Source organism: Pelophylax lessonae (assembly GCF_965119305.1).
Source record: "Pelophylax lessonae genome assembly, chromosome: 5".
Classification (NCBI taxonomy): Eukaryota; Metazoa; Chordata; class Amphibia; order Anura; family Ranidae; genus Pelophylax; species Pelophylax lessonae.
In genome coordinates, this window is record NC_138772.1 from 401,678,113 (window position 1) to 401,699,782 (window position 21,670).

At 40.5% G+C, this 21,670-nt stretch overlaps 1 protein-coding gene across 3 annotated transcripts in view; it reads right to left on the bottom strand.

Moving 5' to 3' along the window:
• OSBPL1A (oxysterol binding protein like 1A) overlaps window positions 1-21,670 on the bottom strand; it is a 248,851-nt gene that overhangs the window by 152,012 nt on the left and 75,169 nt on the right. For all 3 annotated transcript variants that reach the window (XM_082258671.1, XM_082258672.1, XM_082258673.1), the window contains one exon: window positions 11,667-11,748. In XM_082258671.1, coding sequence (XP_082114797.1) covers window positions 11,667-11,748 — 82 coding nt within the window. The remainder of the gene's footprint in view (window positions 1-11,666; window positions 11,749-21,670) is intronic.

Consider the following 21,670-nt stretch of genomic DNA (forward strand, 5'->3'; position numbering starts at 1 on the left):
CATGAATCCCCAAACATCATATCAAACACGAATGTAGAAACTAGGAAGTATCAATCAATTGGAAGCCACTGTATATTACCTACTGCTACACATTTTCTGCAGAAAGCTTAGTGTTTAAAAGGCAAATACACATGGGCTGAATGTCCGGCAACATTGGCCGGTTCAATATAATTCTGGCCATCTTCTGTCAATGGGGCATGACGAAAAAGGTCTGCCGGTCGGCTCCTGGTGGCTAAGGGCGCTGACCGGAGTGTTTAGGCTCAAAACACAATAGCACAGCAGGGAAGGTAGCTGTACTAACATCAAATAGTTAGAACAGCAGCTCCGCCTGAGCCGTCAGTTTTTTTTTTCCTTCAGCCCTGCTGGGTTGAAAAAAAAAAAAAAAACACTACTAGTGTGTACATGGCTTAAATTATATACTTCATTGTCTAACTTAACCCGTAACTATGTTCACCTACTCTCCAGCACTTCAGCGTCCCAAGGCCCCCAGCTCTTCTTTGGTCGGTCTGCTTTCTAGTATCGGTCGCCGGCCATTTTCATTGACCAGGCAGAGATGATATCACTGCACGTGAGGGAGTTCATTCATCTCAGCATTGCCAAAATCACACACTGAGCTGCACGTGTGTAGCTCAGTGTGCAGTGCGGACAGAGAAGTAAGAAACTTTAATGCAGGAGGAGGGACTTAATAACTTAAGCTAGCCAAAAATGGTATCACAAGTATAACTAAAGGCAAAACTTTTTTCTCCTTTTAGATAAAGTGGAGATGGATTAGAACACCTGTAAGGTTTTTATTGCTACCTCTACATTAGTGAAGGACATCCATGCGCTCTATTTGTGCTGTTTACCATTGTCATTGGAAAAAAAAAAAAAAAAAAATTAGGGCTGTCTACAGAAATTGACTGGTTATAAACCTTCCTTGCCCTATCCAAAATGTTAAAAAAAAAAGTTTTGCCTACGGTTCTAATTTAAACTCCAAACTTACTGTATTAAATCGATTGCCAACACAGTAGCTACTGCTACAAATTCTTTAAATATTAAAATCCTAACCAACAAAAGCTCAAATATACACAGCAACTGCAAAAGAACATCACACATAGGTCTGATGCACATAAACACCAGAAAATAATGTTCAGATCAGTAAAAAAATAAAATAAAAATAAAAAAATTCAAGTATGGATCTAAATGCAGCTCTATTAAAACCAATACATCTAAGTACAGTGCCTTGCGAAAGTATTCGGCCCCCTTGAACTTTTCGACCTTTTGCCACATTTCAGGCTTCAAACATAAAGAAATAAAACTAATTTTTTGTGAAAAAAAGGGGGCCGAATACTTTCGCAAGGCACTGTACATGGGGCATTTCATTTTTTTTTTACCTGAGCAATATTCAGGGATGTACAACTGAAATGCCCTGCGTAGTTAGGGTCCAATAGTTTGGCAAGCGTACATAACAATGTATTTTAGTAGTTAAAATAAATTATTCTAGTCACTAGAATGAATTTACTTGCGCACACTTCAGAACATTGTATACATATAAATGTGTGTACTTTACACATACTTTTTAACCCTGAATCTTTCTACCAGCTTCTGGCAAAAAGATCCAGTATTTAAATTAGTAATTATTTAAGCCCATATGAGCCCTTAGTTGTAGGTTTTATACCATTCTAAACACATTCTACATACTATGCAAAACCTCTCCTGGCACCTTCTTAGGAGACCTAACCTAATCCACTGATACTTACCCATGGCTCCATTTCTCTAAAACCAAGAGTTTAAATCTTTTTCTATTTTGGCTGGGATTGCTCTGGATTTGTAAAACTGCTTGGATTTAATCTAAATTCACAATTTTTTTTTACTTTTTACTGCACTAAAATTGCTTGTTCACACCAAACTGCTTTTTCATATTGAGCCCCAGAGCAGCAAAGACAGTTCCTACGGTATTTTTCCAGCACAACTTACTGTAGTTCAGGGGTGAATATGTGTTAGGGTGCAAAGCAGATACCAATCAGCTTCCAGTTTTTTTTTTTTTTTTGTCAAAGCTCAAATGAACAAGCTGAAGTTAAAGCGGATTGGCTACCATGCAGAGCTTCACCAGATTTTGCACTCTCCAGTTTTAGTAAATCAACCCCAGTGAGTTGCAGGATGCTGTAGTACAACACAAGTTACCATGTGAATTAGGTGGGAATGGCCACTAAACATTTATATTTCCCATTTCAGTCTTTACCAAATGGTCAAGTTAGATCAGGCAACGATTTTAAAAAGAGTGAACGACTGTCAAGAAAAAGGATTTTGTTAACCTTTATGAATAAGCCCCGTAGTTTTCCAATGTATATATTTCCACACTAGTATTCTGTTAAAACAGATCCAAGAAGCCAAGTACTTTTGTAAGTTAATCAAATAAAAGGTTTATCCTTAGAGGATTAGGCTAGATTTCTCTGCTTAAAGATTGAGGTCATCAATTCACAACATAGTAAAGCTACTTTTCAGCCAAGCTGTACAGGTCTGTCTATGTGTCCATCTCCAAAACGACCAGCAGTCCATCTAACATCTATAAAAACTTTGCACCAAAGCAAGGAAAACACAAAGCAATATGAATATTTGTTTAACAGCAAGTAGGCATTGCTCAGTTATAAAAAAGCAAACAGACCACAGTCCTCCAGTATGTCATTCTTTGGTTACGTAGTACACAAACTGTTCTTTTCACACACCTAGTAAAATGTTATAATATAGAAAGAAAAGTTGTCTCAAATAGCAGAAGATGTTCCAATATGTCAAAGATCTTCAGTACATCATTTTGTATTTCTAAATCTCAGAAATACTTGGGGTTTAGTAAGACAGTATTAGGATTATATACGATGCAACAAATACATGTTATAAAGCCTAAATATCTATTCGGCTTAATGATACTAGCACCTTTATTAAAAACTTCAGAACCTGACCATTACCTCAGATGAAAAAAATTGTCATGGCAATTGTTCAATAAAAAGTGGTCAGCCATTTTACATGATAAAATGGAAACATTTAAAAAAAGTCTGTGGATCACTCATTATTCTGGTAGAGGTTTCAGTGAGTCTTTATAGTAGGTTTAACCCTTTATGGACTGAATGTCATGTGGGAATGTCTGTGCCGGGCCAATTCCAACTTTTTATCCAGATCCCCATTCTCGGCTTCCTTTTTTTCCTACTCTTTACACTCTGCATACTTTTAGTTTCTCAGTTATTCTCTACGGTCTTGGTTTTTCTATAATAACAGTACACATCTTCCTTCCCGATGAAAAGGCTTGAGGGGTGCTACTCTAGTAGGGGCACCCCCCCCTACAGTACCAATGTTTTATTAGGGGCACTAGACCACATGGATTCCCCTTTCCCAAAAAATATGTCCCCTATATGGGACATGTCTTACAATTTCTCATCATGTTTAAAATTTATATTTTGTATGCTATGTCAAGATGTACTGTATATTCTCATATGCTTGAGGTTTATGTATTCTAATTATGTAAAATAAAAATATATTGGACCAGAAATGTCCAATTTAGTCCAGTCTAATTATGAGCTTTGTAATAAAATAGGGAGTTGTTGAAAATGCCAAACACAACAAGTTAAAAGAGGAAGTTTGGGGTTTCTAAAAACAAACCTTCATACTCACCCCTATGCTACAACATCAGTGTGATGCTATAGCTGTCCCAGATTGGCTCTAAGCCCAAGAACCGAGTGATAACATGACCACTAATCTTTAAGTTCTCAGTCTGCTCGGAGGGGAGATCAGTGGGCTAGAGAGAGTCAGATACAGCTGGCTTCAGCTATCAGCTGTGCACAGAGAGCCGGAGCCAGCTTTTAATCAGGCAGCTGGATGGATCCTAACAATATGGTCAGGATCCTTCAAGGGAACAGAGCGGCTCTGCCACATCAGCTGACAGTGGGCTACTATCAGCTGTGCACGGAGAGCCGGAGCCAGCTTTTAATCAGGCAGCTGGATGGATCCTAACAATATGGTCAGGATCCTTCCAGGGAACAGAGCAGCTCTGCTACATCAGCTGACAGTGGGCTATAGGACACTGTCTGTGGACTCTGGGCCACAGGAAAGCAAAAGTATGTTCGCGCTTGTGACGTTCGAGATAAGTATGGCCAAAAAAAAGCTTTGGCCATACTTCTCTATTAATTACTTTTGATGACCCAGTTGCTCACCAAAAAATTTTTCAGCATTACAAACTGTACAAAATGCATTATCTGTAACAGCCAATCAAGAGCCATCTAAAATCAATTAAATGTGATTTTATTACTGTTCTGGCTGACAACAGGATACTACATTTTGAACTCAATCAGCTGTTCGTTATGTTGAATAACATAAGGTGACATAATGTTGCAAGTGTTTGCTTTCAGCTGCCAAAATAAATCCCACTGACTGACATGAAAATGCAAACCTTATAGAATATTATGGTGGTCTATTTTCCATTTTCTGACCAGTTTAACATTTTTGCACATGTTCACAGCTATAAGCATTAAGCCGAATGTGTCCTTTGTATCAATGTGTAAAGTTTTATGGGTTTACTTTTTTACAAATGTATTTTATTTATAGTTTTTATAGTAAGCTTGGAGTTTAAGTGATAACTTAAATATTTCAATAAAGGGTATCGAACTCCAACTTTTTTGTGTTAAGTGATGGTAATGCGGTACTACATTTTACTATTGCTTATGTTTAGGGCTCATTTACACAGGCACTCTGCCTCATACAACTTGAAGAGCACTTTGCTTACTTTTCTGTCTTATTGCGGAGCTCCAGGCAGGCAGAACATATTAGTGAATGGACATTTATCAGCAGTACAGACTTACCTACGCAGCTGAATTTTATAGGTATGCAGGGAGAGATACACCTCCCAGGATTTACAGGTTTTGTGCACCGTTCCCTGCATACATGTCAAACTCTACATCTGATGCGTGTCATCAATATGTGCTGCCTGCACGCAGCTCTGCGCTAGGATAGGAATGCAGGCAAAGAGCTCTTCACAATGTAGAGGGCTAAAAGGCCATGTAAATGTGCCCTTAAGACACTTTTATCCAACTCATTATCCAACAAAAGCATTTTTTTTAAATATAGGATTTGACATTTATATTGATCTAGTAACATTCTGCAAAGAAAACTATGGAAAGTCAAAATACTAGTCAATTGCTTGTTTATGTGCTTCTACCATCTATAATGATCTGTACACAAGAAAAAAAAAACCAGATTCAACCAGAGCAGTGCTTTGCTAGAGTATTAGATTTATAAAATAAAATATAATCAGCGTAAATGACAATTAAACAATATGTGCAAATATCTCACAATACTTCTTATTTGCCTAATAGTAAGGCACGGATTGCTGCGAACACCTTCCAGAGTGTTTTAATACATTATTTGAAGCACTATGGTTTTTTAATTTCTTTTTTATGGTATTACTTGGTTGATGGAGATTTAAGGAGTGGAATAGCGTGTCCAGCACAATCTTGAATAGAGTACATTAAGGCGATTATCACTCTGTAGTGGAGTCATAGACTGAAGGTGAGCAGGCAATCTGTTTGGAGGTGGTGGTCACTGGAACATTGGATATTATTATACGAACTACAACTTTGAGTTGACACAGCAATGGAGCATATTTTTTCAGCTGGGACTTTTTTGACACGGATATATTGCATCAGCTATACTTGTAGTAGAAATCTTGTTTTGTTTATTATTTTACTCAGTTTTAATATACGAGTGGTTGTGCTGAACTTATTACTTGCACTTCCCTAGACCATAACTGGTAGTACCAGCATTCACCACAGGTGACAGGCAAGAGGCCAGAGGATAAAGGTTCAGCGAGATAGCTGATGTACATATGGCCGAGCCAGGAAAAATTTTCACTGCTAGGTTGGTTGTCTGTGGCCGACAAAGTGACCCAAGTGACTGGTTTATGTGCCTGTTGTATATTCCATCCAGTATCTATCATCTAAACCATAGTATGAAAATATATACTTCAGAAGGCTCCAGAGGGCACTATACATGCTGGACATTAGAAATATAAAATGCATATCATTTTCGGTCTATCCTGGTCTAAAAAGATGATATATGCCACCTTCCTGTTAGATGGATGAACTTTCTCAATGCTATAAAAATAAAAAGATCTCATATCATCTCCATATACATCAAGAACGTGTTTGAAACATTAGCCCGTTGAACGTAGGAGGACATGTGCTGGCCTGGTGTTCCAGGGGGGGGGGGGGGAAATAAATGTATCTTCGGCTGCCATTTAACAAAAATATTTAAAAAGGTGATCATTAGCCATACACTGGCGTGAAAAAGCTGATGTGCAAATGCAAAAAGAAAATATATAAATGTAAAAAAAATGCACCAAAAGCTGGTGGTGGAGGCGTAATTTTTGCCTAAGCTGGAAAGGTGGAAGTGCTGGCTGTGCTCCAAGGAAAATGGGTATCCTCCATCAAAAAGATTTTTGTTGCAATTTCTGAAAGGGGAAAGTGGATTTTTGAGGGAAAGAGAAGGAGGGAAGGGGAAGGAACACCAAAAGTGAATGAAAGTTTGCTGTAAGTTTATTAATAACATATTTGAGAAAGTCTTCCTGATCTTTAAGGGCCCCTTCTGTTCTTAGCAGAAGGTCATCTATGGAGTACATTAAGGCGATTACCAATAGATATTATCACCGAAGGGGTAGCTACCTGTAAAGATACAGAGTTCCTTACAACAACCCAGATTGAAAGTTGACTTTTTAAGGTGGACATAGCAGCCCTCTCGTAAATATAGGAAAGGAGAGTTAAAAAATCTTCTTAAGGGACAAAATTTATAGCCAGTACAAAATAAGTCGCATTACATGACTCAAAGTTTGGGCAACTCTGTATCTACTGCAATGATATCTTTGCAGAGAGACATTCATTTGTATTCACAAAATATGGGAAATTGCAAAAAAAATAAAAAATAAAAAATAATAAATTAAATGAATACCTACACATACATAAATGTGGATTAAAAATGAGCCTTATAATGTGTCCAAAATAGAGATCCCTGCGACTGAGACATTGGGGTTGATTTACTAAAACTGGATAGTGCATAATTTGGTGCAGCTGTGCATGGTAGCCAGTTTCTAACTTCAGCTTGTTCATTTAAGCTTTGACAAAAAAAAAAAAAAAAATGGGATTTTTGAGTTACCGTAAAATCTATTGTTCTGGTGTCCATTGACAGACACAGCGCTTTTTCTTCTTGACCATTGGATTATGCTGGCCCCTACAGGAGTAGGGCACTAGGCTGGAAAAAGCTTGACTACACCTTTGGGGCAGTCCCAGGGGGTATCCCCCCACTTTCAGCCATAGTCACTCAGTTTTGTTACAATCAGTGTCAGAAGAAAGCCAACTCCACAGAGGGGTGGGTGCTGTGTCTGTCAACGAACATCAGAGAAACTGATTTTACGGTAAGCCAAAAATACCATTTTCTCTTTCGTTCATTGACGGACACTGCTCTTTATCTTATTGACCATTGGGATGTCCCAAAGCAGTGTCAAACATGAGGAGTGGGAACAGCAGGAAAAAATTCCCAAGGCTAAACCTTAGCCAACCAGGTAACATGGAGCTCAACCATAAACAACTGGAGCCAATCTGAAAAAAAAAAAAAAAAAATACACCCTCAAAAAGAGGACCAGGTCCACTAAACAGAAGCCTGCAAAACCTTGCGGCCAAAAGAAGCATCCGCAGATGCCAATACATCCACCTCATAAAACTTTATGAAAGTGTGCACAGACGACCAGGTGGCCGCCTTGCAAACCTGCGTCACTGACACCTGATGACAGAAGGCCCAGGAGGCACTAAGCACCCTAGTAGAGTGCATTTTGACAAGGAAAGGAGGAACCAGACCCCTGATGGATTAGGCCTGAACCATTATCTGTCTGTTTCATCTGCAAATGGTCGCAGAGGAAGCGGAAAGTCCCTTTTCGAGGTCCATCTGTGAGTAAAAACCCTGAAAATGTTCCGAAGTCGGAACCGGACAATCACCACTTGAAGGAACAGGTCTTGTATCACCCTAAAACAGGTCCTTAAGCTGTCTGGAACAGGCGCAAGTTGGAAAGAAAAACCTCGCTTGATCTTGTAGCTGGACCAAATTACTTTGTGGACCCACTTGTCTTGCACCAGTCCACATATCCGGAAACCAGCGAAGACGTCCACCGATACGGATGAGCGCGCGCCTTCATACAGAAGGAGCCTTGTCCACTGGTCTGGAGAAGCCCGAGTTTGGCTCCCCAGACCAGATTCATTTGGATCCTCCGGTGGAGGCCCTGAAAGGCTTTGAGCCCTTGTCAGTCGACCCGGAGGGATGGGGAAAAAAAAAAAAACGTATGAGCTGAGAAGGAGGGCCCCCGTCTACGATGAGGTTCATTGCCCTTAGTAGCTTGCGGAAGAAAAGTACTCTTCCCCGTGTAACCTTTAATGATGTCATCCAGGGTAGCTGTGAGGGACCCTCAGCCTCTGAGAGGGGATCAGGTGGGGAAATGTGCTTCAGAGACTCCATTAGAGAAGAAGGGGACCCACACAAAAAAAGGTGTATAACACCGCTAGGGACACCCCCGACACTCTGCCCTCACCATAGGGTTGAGCACAGAGCACTACCACTGCTTTAGCAGAGAAAGGGAGAGAAAACCCCACAAAAAGATTCACCACCACTGATCAGGCACTTACAGCACCAGGCAAACTGCACACCATGTGGCGATCAGGAAGAGAACGATCCAGGAGTCAGCACTAGGGGATGAGGAGGGGCTTCCACGGACAAAATCACCGTTCTACAGCCTGAAAAACATGCCGCCGCTAATTTCAATGAGAAAAACCACAAGAAAATGGTCACCGATCTACAGCACAACAGGCTACAAGAAAATGGCGGCCCCGTGCTGCACCACACAGCTCCCGGGGACCCAAAAAGCATCAAACACAATCCTAGCAGGAAGGAGGGCCCTGGCAGGAGCCCCCACCAGGTACAGCCCCCTCTCAAAAGGTTGATCGTCCGGTCGCCGGCGACGCGCTCCCCCCATCGCCAGCTCGACACCCTAGACCGACCTAAAAGCTATGGTCACCCCATGGGATGGAGTGGGGGTGTAGGCAGATGGGGTAACAAGTCCACAGAGGACCACCAAGAAGGGGGGGGGCATTGCGTGGGAAGGGGGAACCTGGAGGTCCGACTGTCCCAGGGAGGGGCCCATGTCCACCTCAAAAACCTGTCTGTCGCTCCTGACAGACCACCGCTCCATCGGAATAGGGGAGGCTGTCAACCAGGAGGAACGCTTTGACTCAGGCCAGGTCGTATTTGTGCCTTCGCGAGATGTTTAACTCTCAGGCCAGTCCCCGTCCAGTGGGGTTATGTCACAGCCGACCTAGCACAGAGTTGAGGCCTATGCGCGCTCGCTGGCCAGACTTGGGGGACCCTCTGGATCTCGATTATCCAGTCCGTTGTCCAGTCCGGCAGTTGATAATAGATTCTCACAAGAACAAAATAACAAAGATAGGAACAAATACCACTTAAAAGGAAAAAATTGCCAGGACCAGAGATCCCAGCAAGGAACTAGGTCCTTACTACTGACTAGGTAGGTATACCCCCCTGGGACTGCCCCATAGGAGTAGTCAAGCTTTTTCCTGCCTAGTGTCATACTCCTGTAGGAGGCAGCATAACCCAACGGTCAAGAATATAAAGTGAAAACCTGGAAGCTGATTGGCTTCTTTGCAGAGCTGCAGCACATTTTGCATTCTCCAGTTTTAGTAAATCAACCCCATAGTCTGTAATAGGCAGCCCGTAGCTTTAAATTAGTTGTGCTTTAAATCTCCGCACACTCTGCTAGCTATAACACATCTGAAAAGCCAAAGGCTGTTTAAACCAGTTCTTTGTAGCAGAGTTAGGACATGTGAATACATTTGTGTGTGCCTGGGGTTACTTGCTCAAGGTTTTCAAGACTGAGCATAACTAAAATATATTCATCCCATTATGAGATTTATGCACTCCTAATATTGTTCTTAAAAAATATGTTTGTTATCAACATGCTGGATACCAAAATTTCAAGAGCTTAAAAACTCAGCACAGTTTTTGAACTTATCTTTACAGGCAGAACTGTGACACTGTTTGCACTCTTTCCATGTGGTGCTGGTGTCCTGGATGTCCCAAACAGACACCAACTACATAGAGTTTGTGTGCTCTCTGGGTGTCAATTTGGTAGTTTAACTTGCTTCTGATCAAATTAGTCATAAAGTGTGTTGGGTGTGTAATATGAACTTGGGTGGAATGTGGGAATGTAAGCGCCATTAAGGCATGGACTAATGTGACTAGTTTTATGCATTTCGTGATTAGCAATATATTGCTGCTATGAAAAGCATTGAATAAAGTCTTCATTCTTGCTATAGTAGCACAGTCTTTGCGCTGTGTACCTTAAAACCTAGCAGACTTTAGAAGACGGACCTTTCTGCTCAGTTCACACTGATCTGAGTTGTGAGATCCCAAGTTGCAGGACATTTGAAATATCATGTTAGTCAAGCAATACTGAAGATGCTCCGACTTTAGAAAAGGTTCCTGTACTACTTCAAGGCACCTTCTATTCGACTTGTGCCCATAAACTTTAATGGAAATCGCCTCCAAGTCAGATCCTAATCTACACTGCATTGACAAAAGTATTGGAACGCCTGCCTTTACACGCACATGGAGCTTTAATGGCAACCTAGTAGGGTTCAATATTTAGTTGGGCCATCCTTTGCAGCTATAACAGCTTCAGCTCTTCTGGGAAGGCTGTCCAAAAGGTTTAGTAGTGTGTCTATGGGAATGTTTGACCATTCTTCAAGAAGCACATTTTTGAGGTCAGGTTTGTGTTGGGCGAGAAGGCCTGGCTCGCAGTCTCCGCTCCAAATTCATCCCAAAGGTGTTCTAGCGGGTTGGGGTCAGGACTCTGTGCAGGTCAATCAAGTTCCTTCTCCCCAAAAGCACTCATCCATGTTTTTATGGACCTAGCTTTGTGCACTACTGCACAGTACATTTGACAATATAGTGTATATTAATGTGATCTGGGGAAAAGCCATCCTCCACACTGCTATCAACGTCATCCCTTCCACACTGCGCTCCACAAGCGATTCAAGCCTCAACTTCAGATCGCTTAATTGCAAGGGTAGTCTTCCCAGTCACGATCACAGACTGGTAGTGGTGAGAGCCGGCGGTGAGGAGGATGGTGGACAGCTTTACACTGGATGCTTGCATACTTAGATGTTCCTGTATTAATCATCAACCATGTGAGTTGATAAATATTGTACCTTCTTTAAATGTAACCATATTACTACACTTAGAGGCGCCTCTCTTCTCTTTTATACTCTGTAGCCCCTGCTGGATTTTGCGTCTAATCCTCTTGTGGAGGCGCCATTTGTGGATGGACATTTTATGGTTACACAACCTATCACATTGCTATAATCTTTTTATATGGACTATAAAGTGAACGACTTATGAATAAATGGTTGTGGAACAAATCATCTGAGTTTCCATTATTTCTTATGGGGAAATTCACTTTGATATACGAGTGCTTTGGATTACAAGCATGCTTCCGGAACAAATTATGCTCGCTAGCCAAAGTTTTATTGTAGTGCAAGTTACCAAGAAAGCTTGTTAGTATGCAGAGATAGTTAATTTTTAATGTTTACCTTTGGAGTCCTCCCAGTTCTTTAAGGCAGTAAGAAATGTGGATATTTCTTTGCTGAGTTGCTGATGACAAAGATGAGCATTCTGTAAGTACAAATGCAGAGACTGATCTCGTTAGAGGCAATGAGCAAAGTTTATTTATTTTCAGTCTGCACGTCATTAACAGTGGAAGGTTGTTAGAATGGAATGCAATTTATTACTTTGAATAGTGTAAAATTATTACAATACATCTAAAAAGAGATACACCATACATACGCAGCATTATCTTTTCTCATTAGCATATGGATACTTTAATATCTAGTACCTATATTACATAAAAGAAATCTCACAAATGTTTAAGTAGTACAGATATCTAAAACTTAGGTTTCAATTGTTATTAAATAGTAATGCTGTTACAAACAACAGGGCTCCCATTTGTTGGTAAATTACAAGGTGAAGCCTTCTCATCCAATTGCAAGAGCACATTCTCATGGGATATCAAGTACCCAGGCAGAGTGACGTCACTTTTCTTGAACAGGGTTTTTTTTTTTAACAAACTTAAAGTGGTTCTAAACTCACAAGATGTTTTACTTTAATGCATTACCTGCATTAGGGTAAAAAACAAAACAAACATTCACTATCTGTTTTCTCCCTTCAGCTCCTAAATACTTACCCGAGTCCTGTATCGATCCAGCACTACACCTTTATGCAGCAGCGCTGCTCTTGCTCCCTGGTCTCACAGGGCAGACTGATCGCAGCAGGCGTCATTGACTCCTGCTACTGTAAATCAAATCCAGTGAAGAGGGAGCAGGGGGCAAGGCTGAGCGGTGCTGTATGTGTCTATAGGCACACAGTGCCCGGTTCGGGAGCAAGCCCACACATCTGCCACATGCAACTTGCTAAGGGGAGGAGCAGAGAGTGCTGGCACGGGACCCCAGAAGGGGAGTTTCGGGCCGTTCTGTACAATACCAGTGAACAGAGCAGGTAATTATAAACCTCTTTTTTTCTCCCAGGTAAAAAAAAAAAAAGGAGACTTTAGAATCACTTTAATTTTTCTAATCGCCTTATATTTTACATTCCTTGTTTCCAGCCCTAGGCAAATGAGGTCTTCAATTCCAGGAGTCTTCAGGAAGGGAGGAGAGGTTTTCTCAGCTAAATACACTGTCCTGCCTGCAAGCCTGAGCTAAGGGCAGATGGATCGCAGGAAGTAAATGCTACATGAATCATCTGCCCCAGGCAGAAATTGCAGTTGATGTTTTTCAAAGTGATTTCTCAATAAAAGAGCTCTGCTATTAAAATCCAGGGCTACAGCGGGAGGAGCCGAGCGGCTAGCTCTGCGGTCACTTGACTCCAAGCTGATATCAGAGGGAGAGCTCATCTCCTCCTGCTGTAGAACTGGATTATAATAGCAGAGCGGCCGGGAGTCACGTGACTGCCCTGAAGCTACAGCACAAAAAAAGGTATTTAGAGCCTTTGTTTCTAAAAAAAAACAACACTTATACAGTGCAGGATGGGAGCTTAAAATAGAGGGGCTTGCAGAAAAACATTATTTAGGGTTACAAACCCTTTAAATATTCTGGTATTTATATTTGAAAAAGTATTCATACCCCTTGAAATATTCCACATTTTGTCATGTTACATTGAAAAACGTAAATGTATTTTATTGGGAAGTGGAAGGAAAAGGATAAAAAAGGATAAATGGTTTTCAAAAGTTTTTACAAATACTTTCTAGAACAAACTTTTTTCGTTGCAATTACAGCTGCAAGTCTTTTTGGGTGCGTCTCTACCAGCTCTGCACATCTAGAGAGAGAGTGACATTTTTTGGCCATCCTGCTTTGCAAAATAGCTCAAGCTCTGTCAGATAGGATGTAGAGCGTCTTAACAGCAATTTTCAAGTCTTGAAAAAAATGGAAAAATTTATGCGCTAAACTAAAAATAAAAAAGAAAAGCTGCATACACTAGACCCACAAACAAAGATCCAAGAATATAAAAACAACAAAAAAAGTGTAGCGCTAATCATAAATGTTAAGTAACATAAGTGAAAAAATACCACAAATGAAAATGGTAATCACATGGCATAAAACACATGCAAATAATGAATATTGGTGAAAACCACAAAGAGTCCCAAACAGTGATGATAAGGGTTCAAAACCATAAGGGTAAAAATGGTGAATAGTCCAAATAAATTCTTCAAATCCAACACTACCAGGGAAGTGCAAGTAGAAGGACACCAACAGTGCAGCAAATGGAGCGCAGCTTACCAGAACACTGTGGTCATTCAAATTAATGAAATGACCTCGCCAAGCCTTTAGAACAATATGATGCACTCCAGCCCAAACAGGGAAAGCAGGCAGTGAAAAAGGAAGTTCCGGTCTCCACAGCAAGTATGTTCATTAGGGATCACAGACAAGAAGATGATACAATCGCATTACAAGAATCCACCACACATGGAATGGAACATGTCCTTGTAGATAGGACCGCTAACTCGTTTCGGGAGTCAAGCTCCCTTAATCAGAGCTTTTTTCTAGTCTTGCCACAGATTCTCAATTGGATTTAGGTCTTGACTTTGACTGGGCAATCCTAAACACATGAATATGTTTTCATCTAAACCATTCCGTTGTAGCTCTGGCTGTATGTTTGGGTCATTGTCCTGCAGGACAGTGAATCTTCGCCCCAGTCTCAAGTCTTTTGCAGATTCTAACAGGCTTTCTTCTAAGATTGCTCTGTATTCGGCTCCATCCATCTTCTCATCAACTCTGACCAGCTTCCCTGTCTATCACATAAAATCCCAATAAAATACATTAACATATTCGGTTGCAACATGACAACATGTGGAAAATTTCAAGGGGTATGAATATTTTTTCAAGGTACTGTAACATGGAACATATGATTGCTAGGGAAAAGAAGAAGTTGGGGTGATACAAGCTCCTGTGGATGGTATGGTCCCACTTTTGTTATTCATCTGACTGACTCCTTTGTGTCCTGAGCATTGGCTTGGGTAGCCTACAGAGACAATTTCTGAGCCCAGGAGAACGAATAGCTGCACCCCCCCTTTTTTTTTTTACCCTTATCTCCTCTTTGTCCTCCTCCATCTTCCTCTGTTTGCTACTCCCCTTCTTTTATTTTCCTTTTTCCCCCTCGTTGAATTTATGACTAATGTAATGGTACACAGTTTGGGTTCACTGCCTACACTATTCATCAAGCAGACCTCTTACTTTCTAGTGTATGATTTAGGATTGTTAGTGGTCCTCAAGTGATACTAGATAGGTCTGTTTTTTTAGACATTCACCGATTGTCATTAACTGCCGCACCATACTATGCCTATCTCCTTATGCCCGGTTTCTCATGTGTATGAAGATTCTATATTTACACCAGGTCTGTCTTTGGATACTTGTTCTTTTTTGTGAGCCTTGAATTGTGCTTTATATCTGTGTATGCCAATTTTTGTCTTACACTTGTGGGGCTTTGTACCTTTTTTGTCGTACACTTTTGTAAACTTTATAAAAAAATTTTTAGCCAAGTCTGAAATTTAGATTTAGCATTTGATAAGTTCGGTTTCAATTTTTTGTGGAATGATATGATTTTGTTACACGAACATAAATTTAAAGTTTCAGCCCCACCCCAAATACCAATCCTTTGTCCTTCACAATGCTCTTTACATATTCTTCTTTTTATATGATAGATGACAGAAGAAATGTATCCAAACTCCCATCAGACCAAGCCTAGGGAAGCTACAATTATCTCATGCCATCTTCATTCACTCCTCAAGGTGACACATTTCTCTTGTTTCAGCACATTAATGTTTTAGCACCGAGAGTAAATTTAGCTAACTGAAGGAGGAGGAAATGTTTCAGTGTTAACAGCAGTAACAAGCTTCATTTGCCTGAGTTTAGAAAGACAATGTTTTGCTAATAGGTGTTATATAGTAATATATATTGTATATATATTGTGTATATATATATATATATATATATATATATATATATATATATATATATATATATATATATATATATACACACACACACACATACATATACATACATACATACACATACATATATATATATATATATATATATACACACATATACATACACACACAGTCAGGTCCATAAATATTGGGACATCGACACAATTCTAATCTTTAATCTTTTTGGCTCTGTACACCACCACAATGGATTTGAAATGAAACAAACAAGAAGCTTTAACTGCAGACTTTCAGCTTTAATTTGAGGGCATTTACATCCAAATCAGGTGAAAGGTGAAGGAATTACAACAGTTTGTTTATGTGCCTCCCACTTTTTAAGGGACCAAAAGTAATGGGACAATTGGCTGCTCAGCTGTTCCACGGCCAGGTGTGTGTTATTCCCTCATTATCCCATTTACAAGGAGCAGATAAAAGGTCCAGAGTTCATTTCAAGTGTGCTATTTGCATTTGGAATCTGTTGCTGTCAACTCTCAATATGAGATCCAAAGAACTGTCACTATCAGTGAAGCAAGGCATCATTAGGCTGAAAAAAACAAAACAAACCAATCAGAGAGATAGCAAAAACATTAGGTGTCGCCAAATCAACTGTGTCGAACATCCTTAAAAAGAAAGAACGCACCGGTGAGCTCAGCAACACCAAAAGACCCGGAAGACCACGGAAAACAACTGTGGTGGATGACCGAAGAATTCTTTCCCTGGTGAAGAAAACACCCTTCACAACAGTTGGCCAGATCAAGAACACTCTCCAGGAGGTAGGTGTATGTGTGTCAAAGTCAACAATCAAAAGAAGACTTCACCAGAGTGAATAGAGGGTTCACCACAAGATGTAAACCATTGGTGAGCCTCAAAAACAGGAAGGCCAGACTAGAGTTTGCCAAACATCTAAAAAAGCCTTCACAGTTCTGGAACAACATCCTATGGACAGATGAGACCAAGATCAACTTGTACCAGAGTGATGGGAAGAGAAGAGTATGGAGAAGGAAAGGAACTGCTCATGATCCACAGCATACCACCTCATCAGTGAAGCATGGTGGTGGTAGTGTCATGGCGTGGGCATGTATGGCTGCCAATGGAACTGGTTCTATTGTATTATTGATGATGTGACTGCTGACAAAAGCAGCAAGATGAATTCTGAAGTGTTTCCGGCAATATTATCTGCTCATATTCAGCCAAATGCTTCAGAACTCATTGGACGGCGCTTCACAGTGCAGATGGACAATGACCCGAAGCATACTGCGAAAGCAACCAAAGAGTTTTTTAAAGGGAAAGAAGTGGAATGTTATGCAATGGCCAAGTCAATCACCTGACCTGAATCTGATTGAGCATGCATTTCACTTGCTGAAGACAAAACTGAAGGGAAAATGCCCCAAGAACAAGCAGGAACTAAAGACAGTTGCAGTAGAGGCCTGGCAGAGCATCACCAGGGATGAAAGCCAGCATCTGGTGATGTCTATGCATTCCAGACTTCAGGCTGTAACTGACTGCAAAGGATTTGCAACCAAGTATTAAAAAGTGAAAGTTTGATTTATGATTGTTAATCTGTCCCATTACTTTTGGTCCCTTAAAAAGTGGGAGGCACATATACAAACTGTTGTAATTCCTACACCGTTCACCTGATTTGGATGTAAATACCCTCAAATTAAAACTAAAAGTCTGCAGTTAAAGCACATCTTGTTTGTTTCATTTCAAATCCATTGTGGTGGTGTATAGAGTCAAAAAGATTAGAATTGTGTTGATGTCCCAATATTTATGGACCTGAATGTGTATATATATATATATATATATATATATATATATATATATATATATATATATATATATATATATATATACATACACATACATACATACATACATACATACATACACACACACACACACATATATATATATATACACATACACAGTGCCTTGCGAAAGTATTCGGCCCCCTTGAACTTTGACCTTTTGCCACATTTCAGGCTTCAAACATAAAGATATAAAACTAAGTTTATTGAAGAATCAACAAGTGGGACACAATCATGAAGTGGAACGAAATTTATGGGATATTTCAAACTTTAACAAATGAAAAACTGAAAAATTGGGCGTGCAAAATTATTCAGCCCCCTTAAGTTAATACTTTGTAGCGCCCCCTTTTGCTGCGATTACAGCTGTAAGTCGCTTGGGGTATGTCTCTATCAGTTTTTCACATCGAGAGACTGAAATTTTTGCCCATTCCTCCTTGCAAAACAGCTTGAGCTCAGTGAGGTTGGATGGAGATCATTTGTGAACAGCAGTTTTCAGTTCTTTCCACAGATTCTCGATTGGATTCAGGTCTGGACTTTGACTTGGCCATTCTAACACCTGGATATGTTTATTTGTGAACCATTCCATTGTAGATTTTGCTTTATGTTTTGGATCATTGTCTTGTTGGAAGACAAATCTCCGTCCCAGTCTCAGGTCTTTTGCAGACTCCATCAGGTTTTCTTCCAGAATGGTCCTGTATTTGGCTCCATCCATCTTCCCATCAATTTTAACCATCTTCCCTGTCCCTGCTGAAGAAAAGCAGGCCCAAACCATGATGCTGCCACCACCATGTTTGACAGTGGGGATGGTGTGTTCAGGGTGATGAGCTGTGTTGCTTTTACGCCAAACATAACGTTTTGCATTGTTGCCAAAAAGTTAGATTTTGGTTTCATCTGACCAGAGCACCTTCTTCCACATGTTTGGTGTGTCTCCCAGGTGGCTTGTGGCAAACTTTAAACAACACTTTTTATGGATATCTTTAAGAAATTGCTTTCTCCTTGCCACTCTTCCATAAAGGCCAGATTTGTGCAGTATACGACTGATTGTTGTCCTATGGACAGAGTCTCCCACCTCAGCTGTAGATCTCTGCAGTTCATCCAGAGTGATCATGGGCCTCTTGGCTGCATCTCTGATCAGTCTTCTCCTTGTATGAGCTGAAAGTTTAGAGGGACGGCCAGGTCTTCGTAGATTTGCAGTGGTCTGATACTCCTTCCATTTCAATATTATCGCTTGCACAGTGCTCCTTGGGATGTTTAAAGCTTGGGAAATCTTTTTGTATCCAAATCCGGCTTTAAACTTCTCCACAACAGTATCTCGGACCTGCCTGGTGTGTTCCTTGTTCTTCATGATGCTCTCTGCGCTTTAAACGGACCTCTGAGACTATCACAGTGCAGGTGCATTTATACGGAGACTTGATTACACACAGGTGGATTCTATTTATCATCATTAGTCATTTAGGTCAACATTGGATCATTCAGAGATCCTCACTGAACTTCTGGAGAGAGTTTGCTGCACTGAAAGTAAAGAGGCTGAATAATTTTGCACGCCCAATTTTTCAGTTTTTTATTTGTTAACAAAGTTTGAAATATCCAAAAAATTTCTTTCCACTTCACGATTGTGTTCCACTTGTTGTTGATTCTTCAAAAAAAATTACACAGTTTTATATCTTTATGTTTGAAGCCTGAAATGTGGCAAAAGGTCGAAAAGTTTGAGGGGGCCGAATACTTTCGCAAGGCACTGTATATATGTATATATATATATATATATATATATATATATATATATAACATTTTTTCCAATATGTTCTGCTACCTGTTGTGAAAACACAAGTTCCAGGCGAGCTGGTGCTCTTCATTTTTACAAAAGCTGTCATTTACTTATGAACAAGCACAAACCAGAATATAATGAAGGCTTTTATTTGACTTTGTAAAACAAATTCTGTAGAATCATGCAGGGCTGTATATACCATAATGGCACTCATGAGCAAGAGCTTAGGGAAGCCGCGACACCAATCCTCAAAATCTACAGGTAGCGGTAACTTTATTTTGCATCTCTCTTCTGGTCACCTCTGGACATTTGTGGCTATATAAAATCACAAGAAATTAGAAGGGGAAGAGGGTGACAGGAAAATTGAGATGATTCATATTGGTCTTTATGGTATACCTGAAACCATTTGTCCTTTCTCTTGTTTGTTGGTCTGTCAAGTGCAGAAAGTAGTTCTGCACATAAAGCAGACCCCATGCTGCCTCTTAATGTATATTCTAGCATTCATTTTACTAAATTCATTACATGACATAAGAGGGAAGTCTTCTACAGAATATCCTCACTGAGGTGTGCCTGGGGCATCATATCTGGGTCATGCAACACAGTTTCTATTATACAATTTTCCTATTCCATTTCCTTTTGATTCACCTTGAACTATGTAGTGCCCGATTGCATACGATTTGAAAGCGTTCAGGTTTGACCTCATATTATATGGTATGGTAAATTTAAAAGGAAAATTGTACAGGGGAATTGAATAATGTATAGCCAGCCTTAGCATTGTCATTTGATCTTCAGAGGACACATTTAGTCACAGTAATGATCCCAATTTTGTCTTATGAAAAGTTCAGATCATAGAGGAAAAGGTTAGAACATATGCTAGCTTTTTGTTTTCTAACCTGCCCCTGAAATTACGCCATCTATGACCTGTGAGTCTGACCATTTTGGGTAACGGTTCCAAATTTTTTAACCATTAGCTAAAGTAATGTGTGGAGAAACTAACTCAGCCATGCTTACCATATGTCACCCAAGCTGTATATTCTGTAAGGCCTCATGCACACAGTTGTTTATATGCGGACTAGTCTTCTAGTATAAAATTCCAGTTGCTTTCGTATACCCAAGGCGCGGAAGTTGCTGGGTACAGATGCCAAAGCAAGTGAATGGAGAAGGGGAGAGATTGGCGCAATCAGAGTGTCAGAACTGCTGCAGTAATCTATCCATTGGGCAGATGTAGCAAAGGTTGATTTCAATGAGACAAAGTCCAGTGGAGTTGCTATGCACTTTGATGGCCGCCTCCAGTGAAGGGTGAAGTTACCCTGTATAGATCCAAGAAAAGAAAAGAGAAGACCAGGTGCCGATCTAAGTGTAGCAATGCAGAATTTAATAACAATTTAAAAGAGTACTACTCACAAGAGTGTCATAAAAACAGGCATCTCAACAGAGTGGAGGGTTTGGGCAGAGTTCATCCAGGGGGTCCTTCCGTGATCCTGGCGGAGCTGGTGCTGTGACGCGTTGTCAACACGGCCTGAAGAAGGAGCGCATGCTCTGCAACGCGCCGCCGTTCGATTGCACAGTGTCTCCAGGAAGTGACATCACGGCCCTCCTACCTGCGGACCCACGCTGCTATACTACCACCGAGCGATCAGCGCTTCCCCTGCCAGGAGATTGCAGCTCATCCTCCACAGCACCAGCTCCGCCAGGATCTCGGAAGGACCCCCTGGATGAACTCTGCCCAAACCCTCCACTCTGTTGAGATGCCTGTTTTTATCACACTCTTGTGAGTAGTACTCTTTTAAATTGTTATTAAATTCTGCATTGCTACACTTAGATCGGCGCCCGGTCTTCTCTTTTCTCAAAGCAAGTGAATAGCTGTACTCGTGTAAACACTGGTAATTTCTGCGTATGTGCACATGGTGGATTTCTCCAAATGTCAAAGTTGCATGTTTGGGGAAATGCATTGTACATACACGGGAGTAAACATCAATATAGAAGCAACTGGAGTTTATGCCAGAACAGCTGCGTACAGCCATTGCAATGGTAGAACATTAAAATGTATAACAAATGACCACGCCTAGGTGATAATTGCTCTTTACCTGATACTGCTGCTATTTTATTGAGAATGGTAGAACATTCCCTTTCAAATTTATATACAGTAGGTGCACCTCGTTTTTTTTTTATTTTGAATCCTGGAAATATAGATCCTAGAAAAATCCCTGGAGTTGTGCTAAGCAGAATCAGTCAGAGTGTAATCTGTTGTCCCTTCTCTGATATGACAGATACACTTCACTATGGGGACCTCCTAATTATACTCTGTATACGACCCACTGACTAAGAACAAAAAAACTTACTAAAAACGGCCCTGCTGAATATTGCCCAGAGGAGTTAAATGCTTGTCAGATATCCAAAACGCAAAACAATGTGTCCAGTCAGCTGTTAAAAATAGGGATGTGAATGTGGATGTCTACTGGAGCAATCATTGTTCCTCAGCCA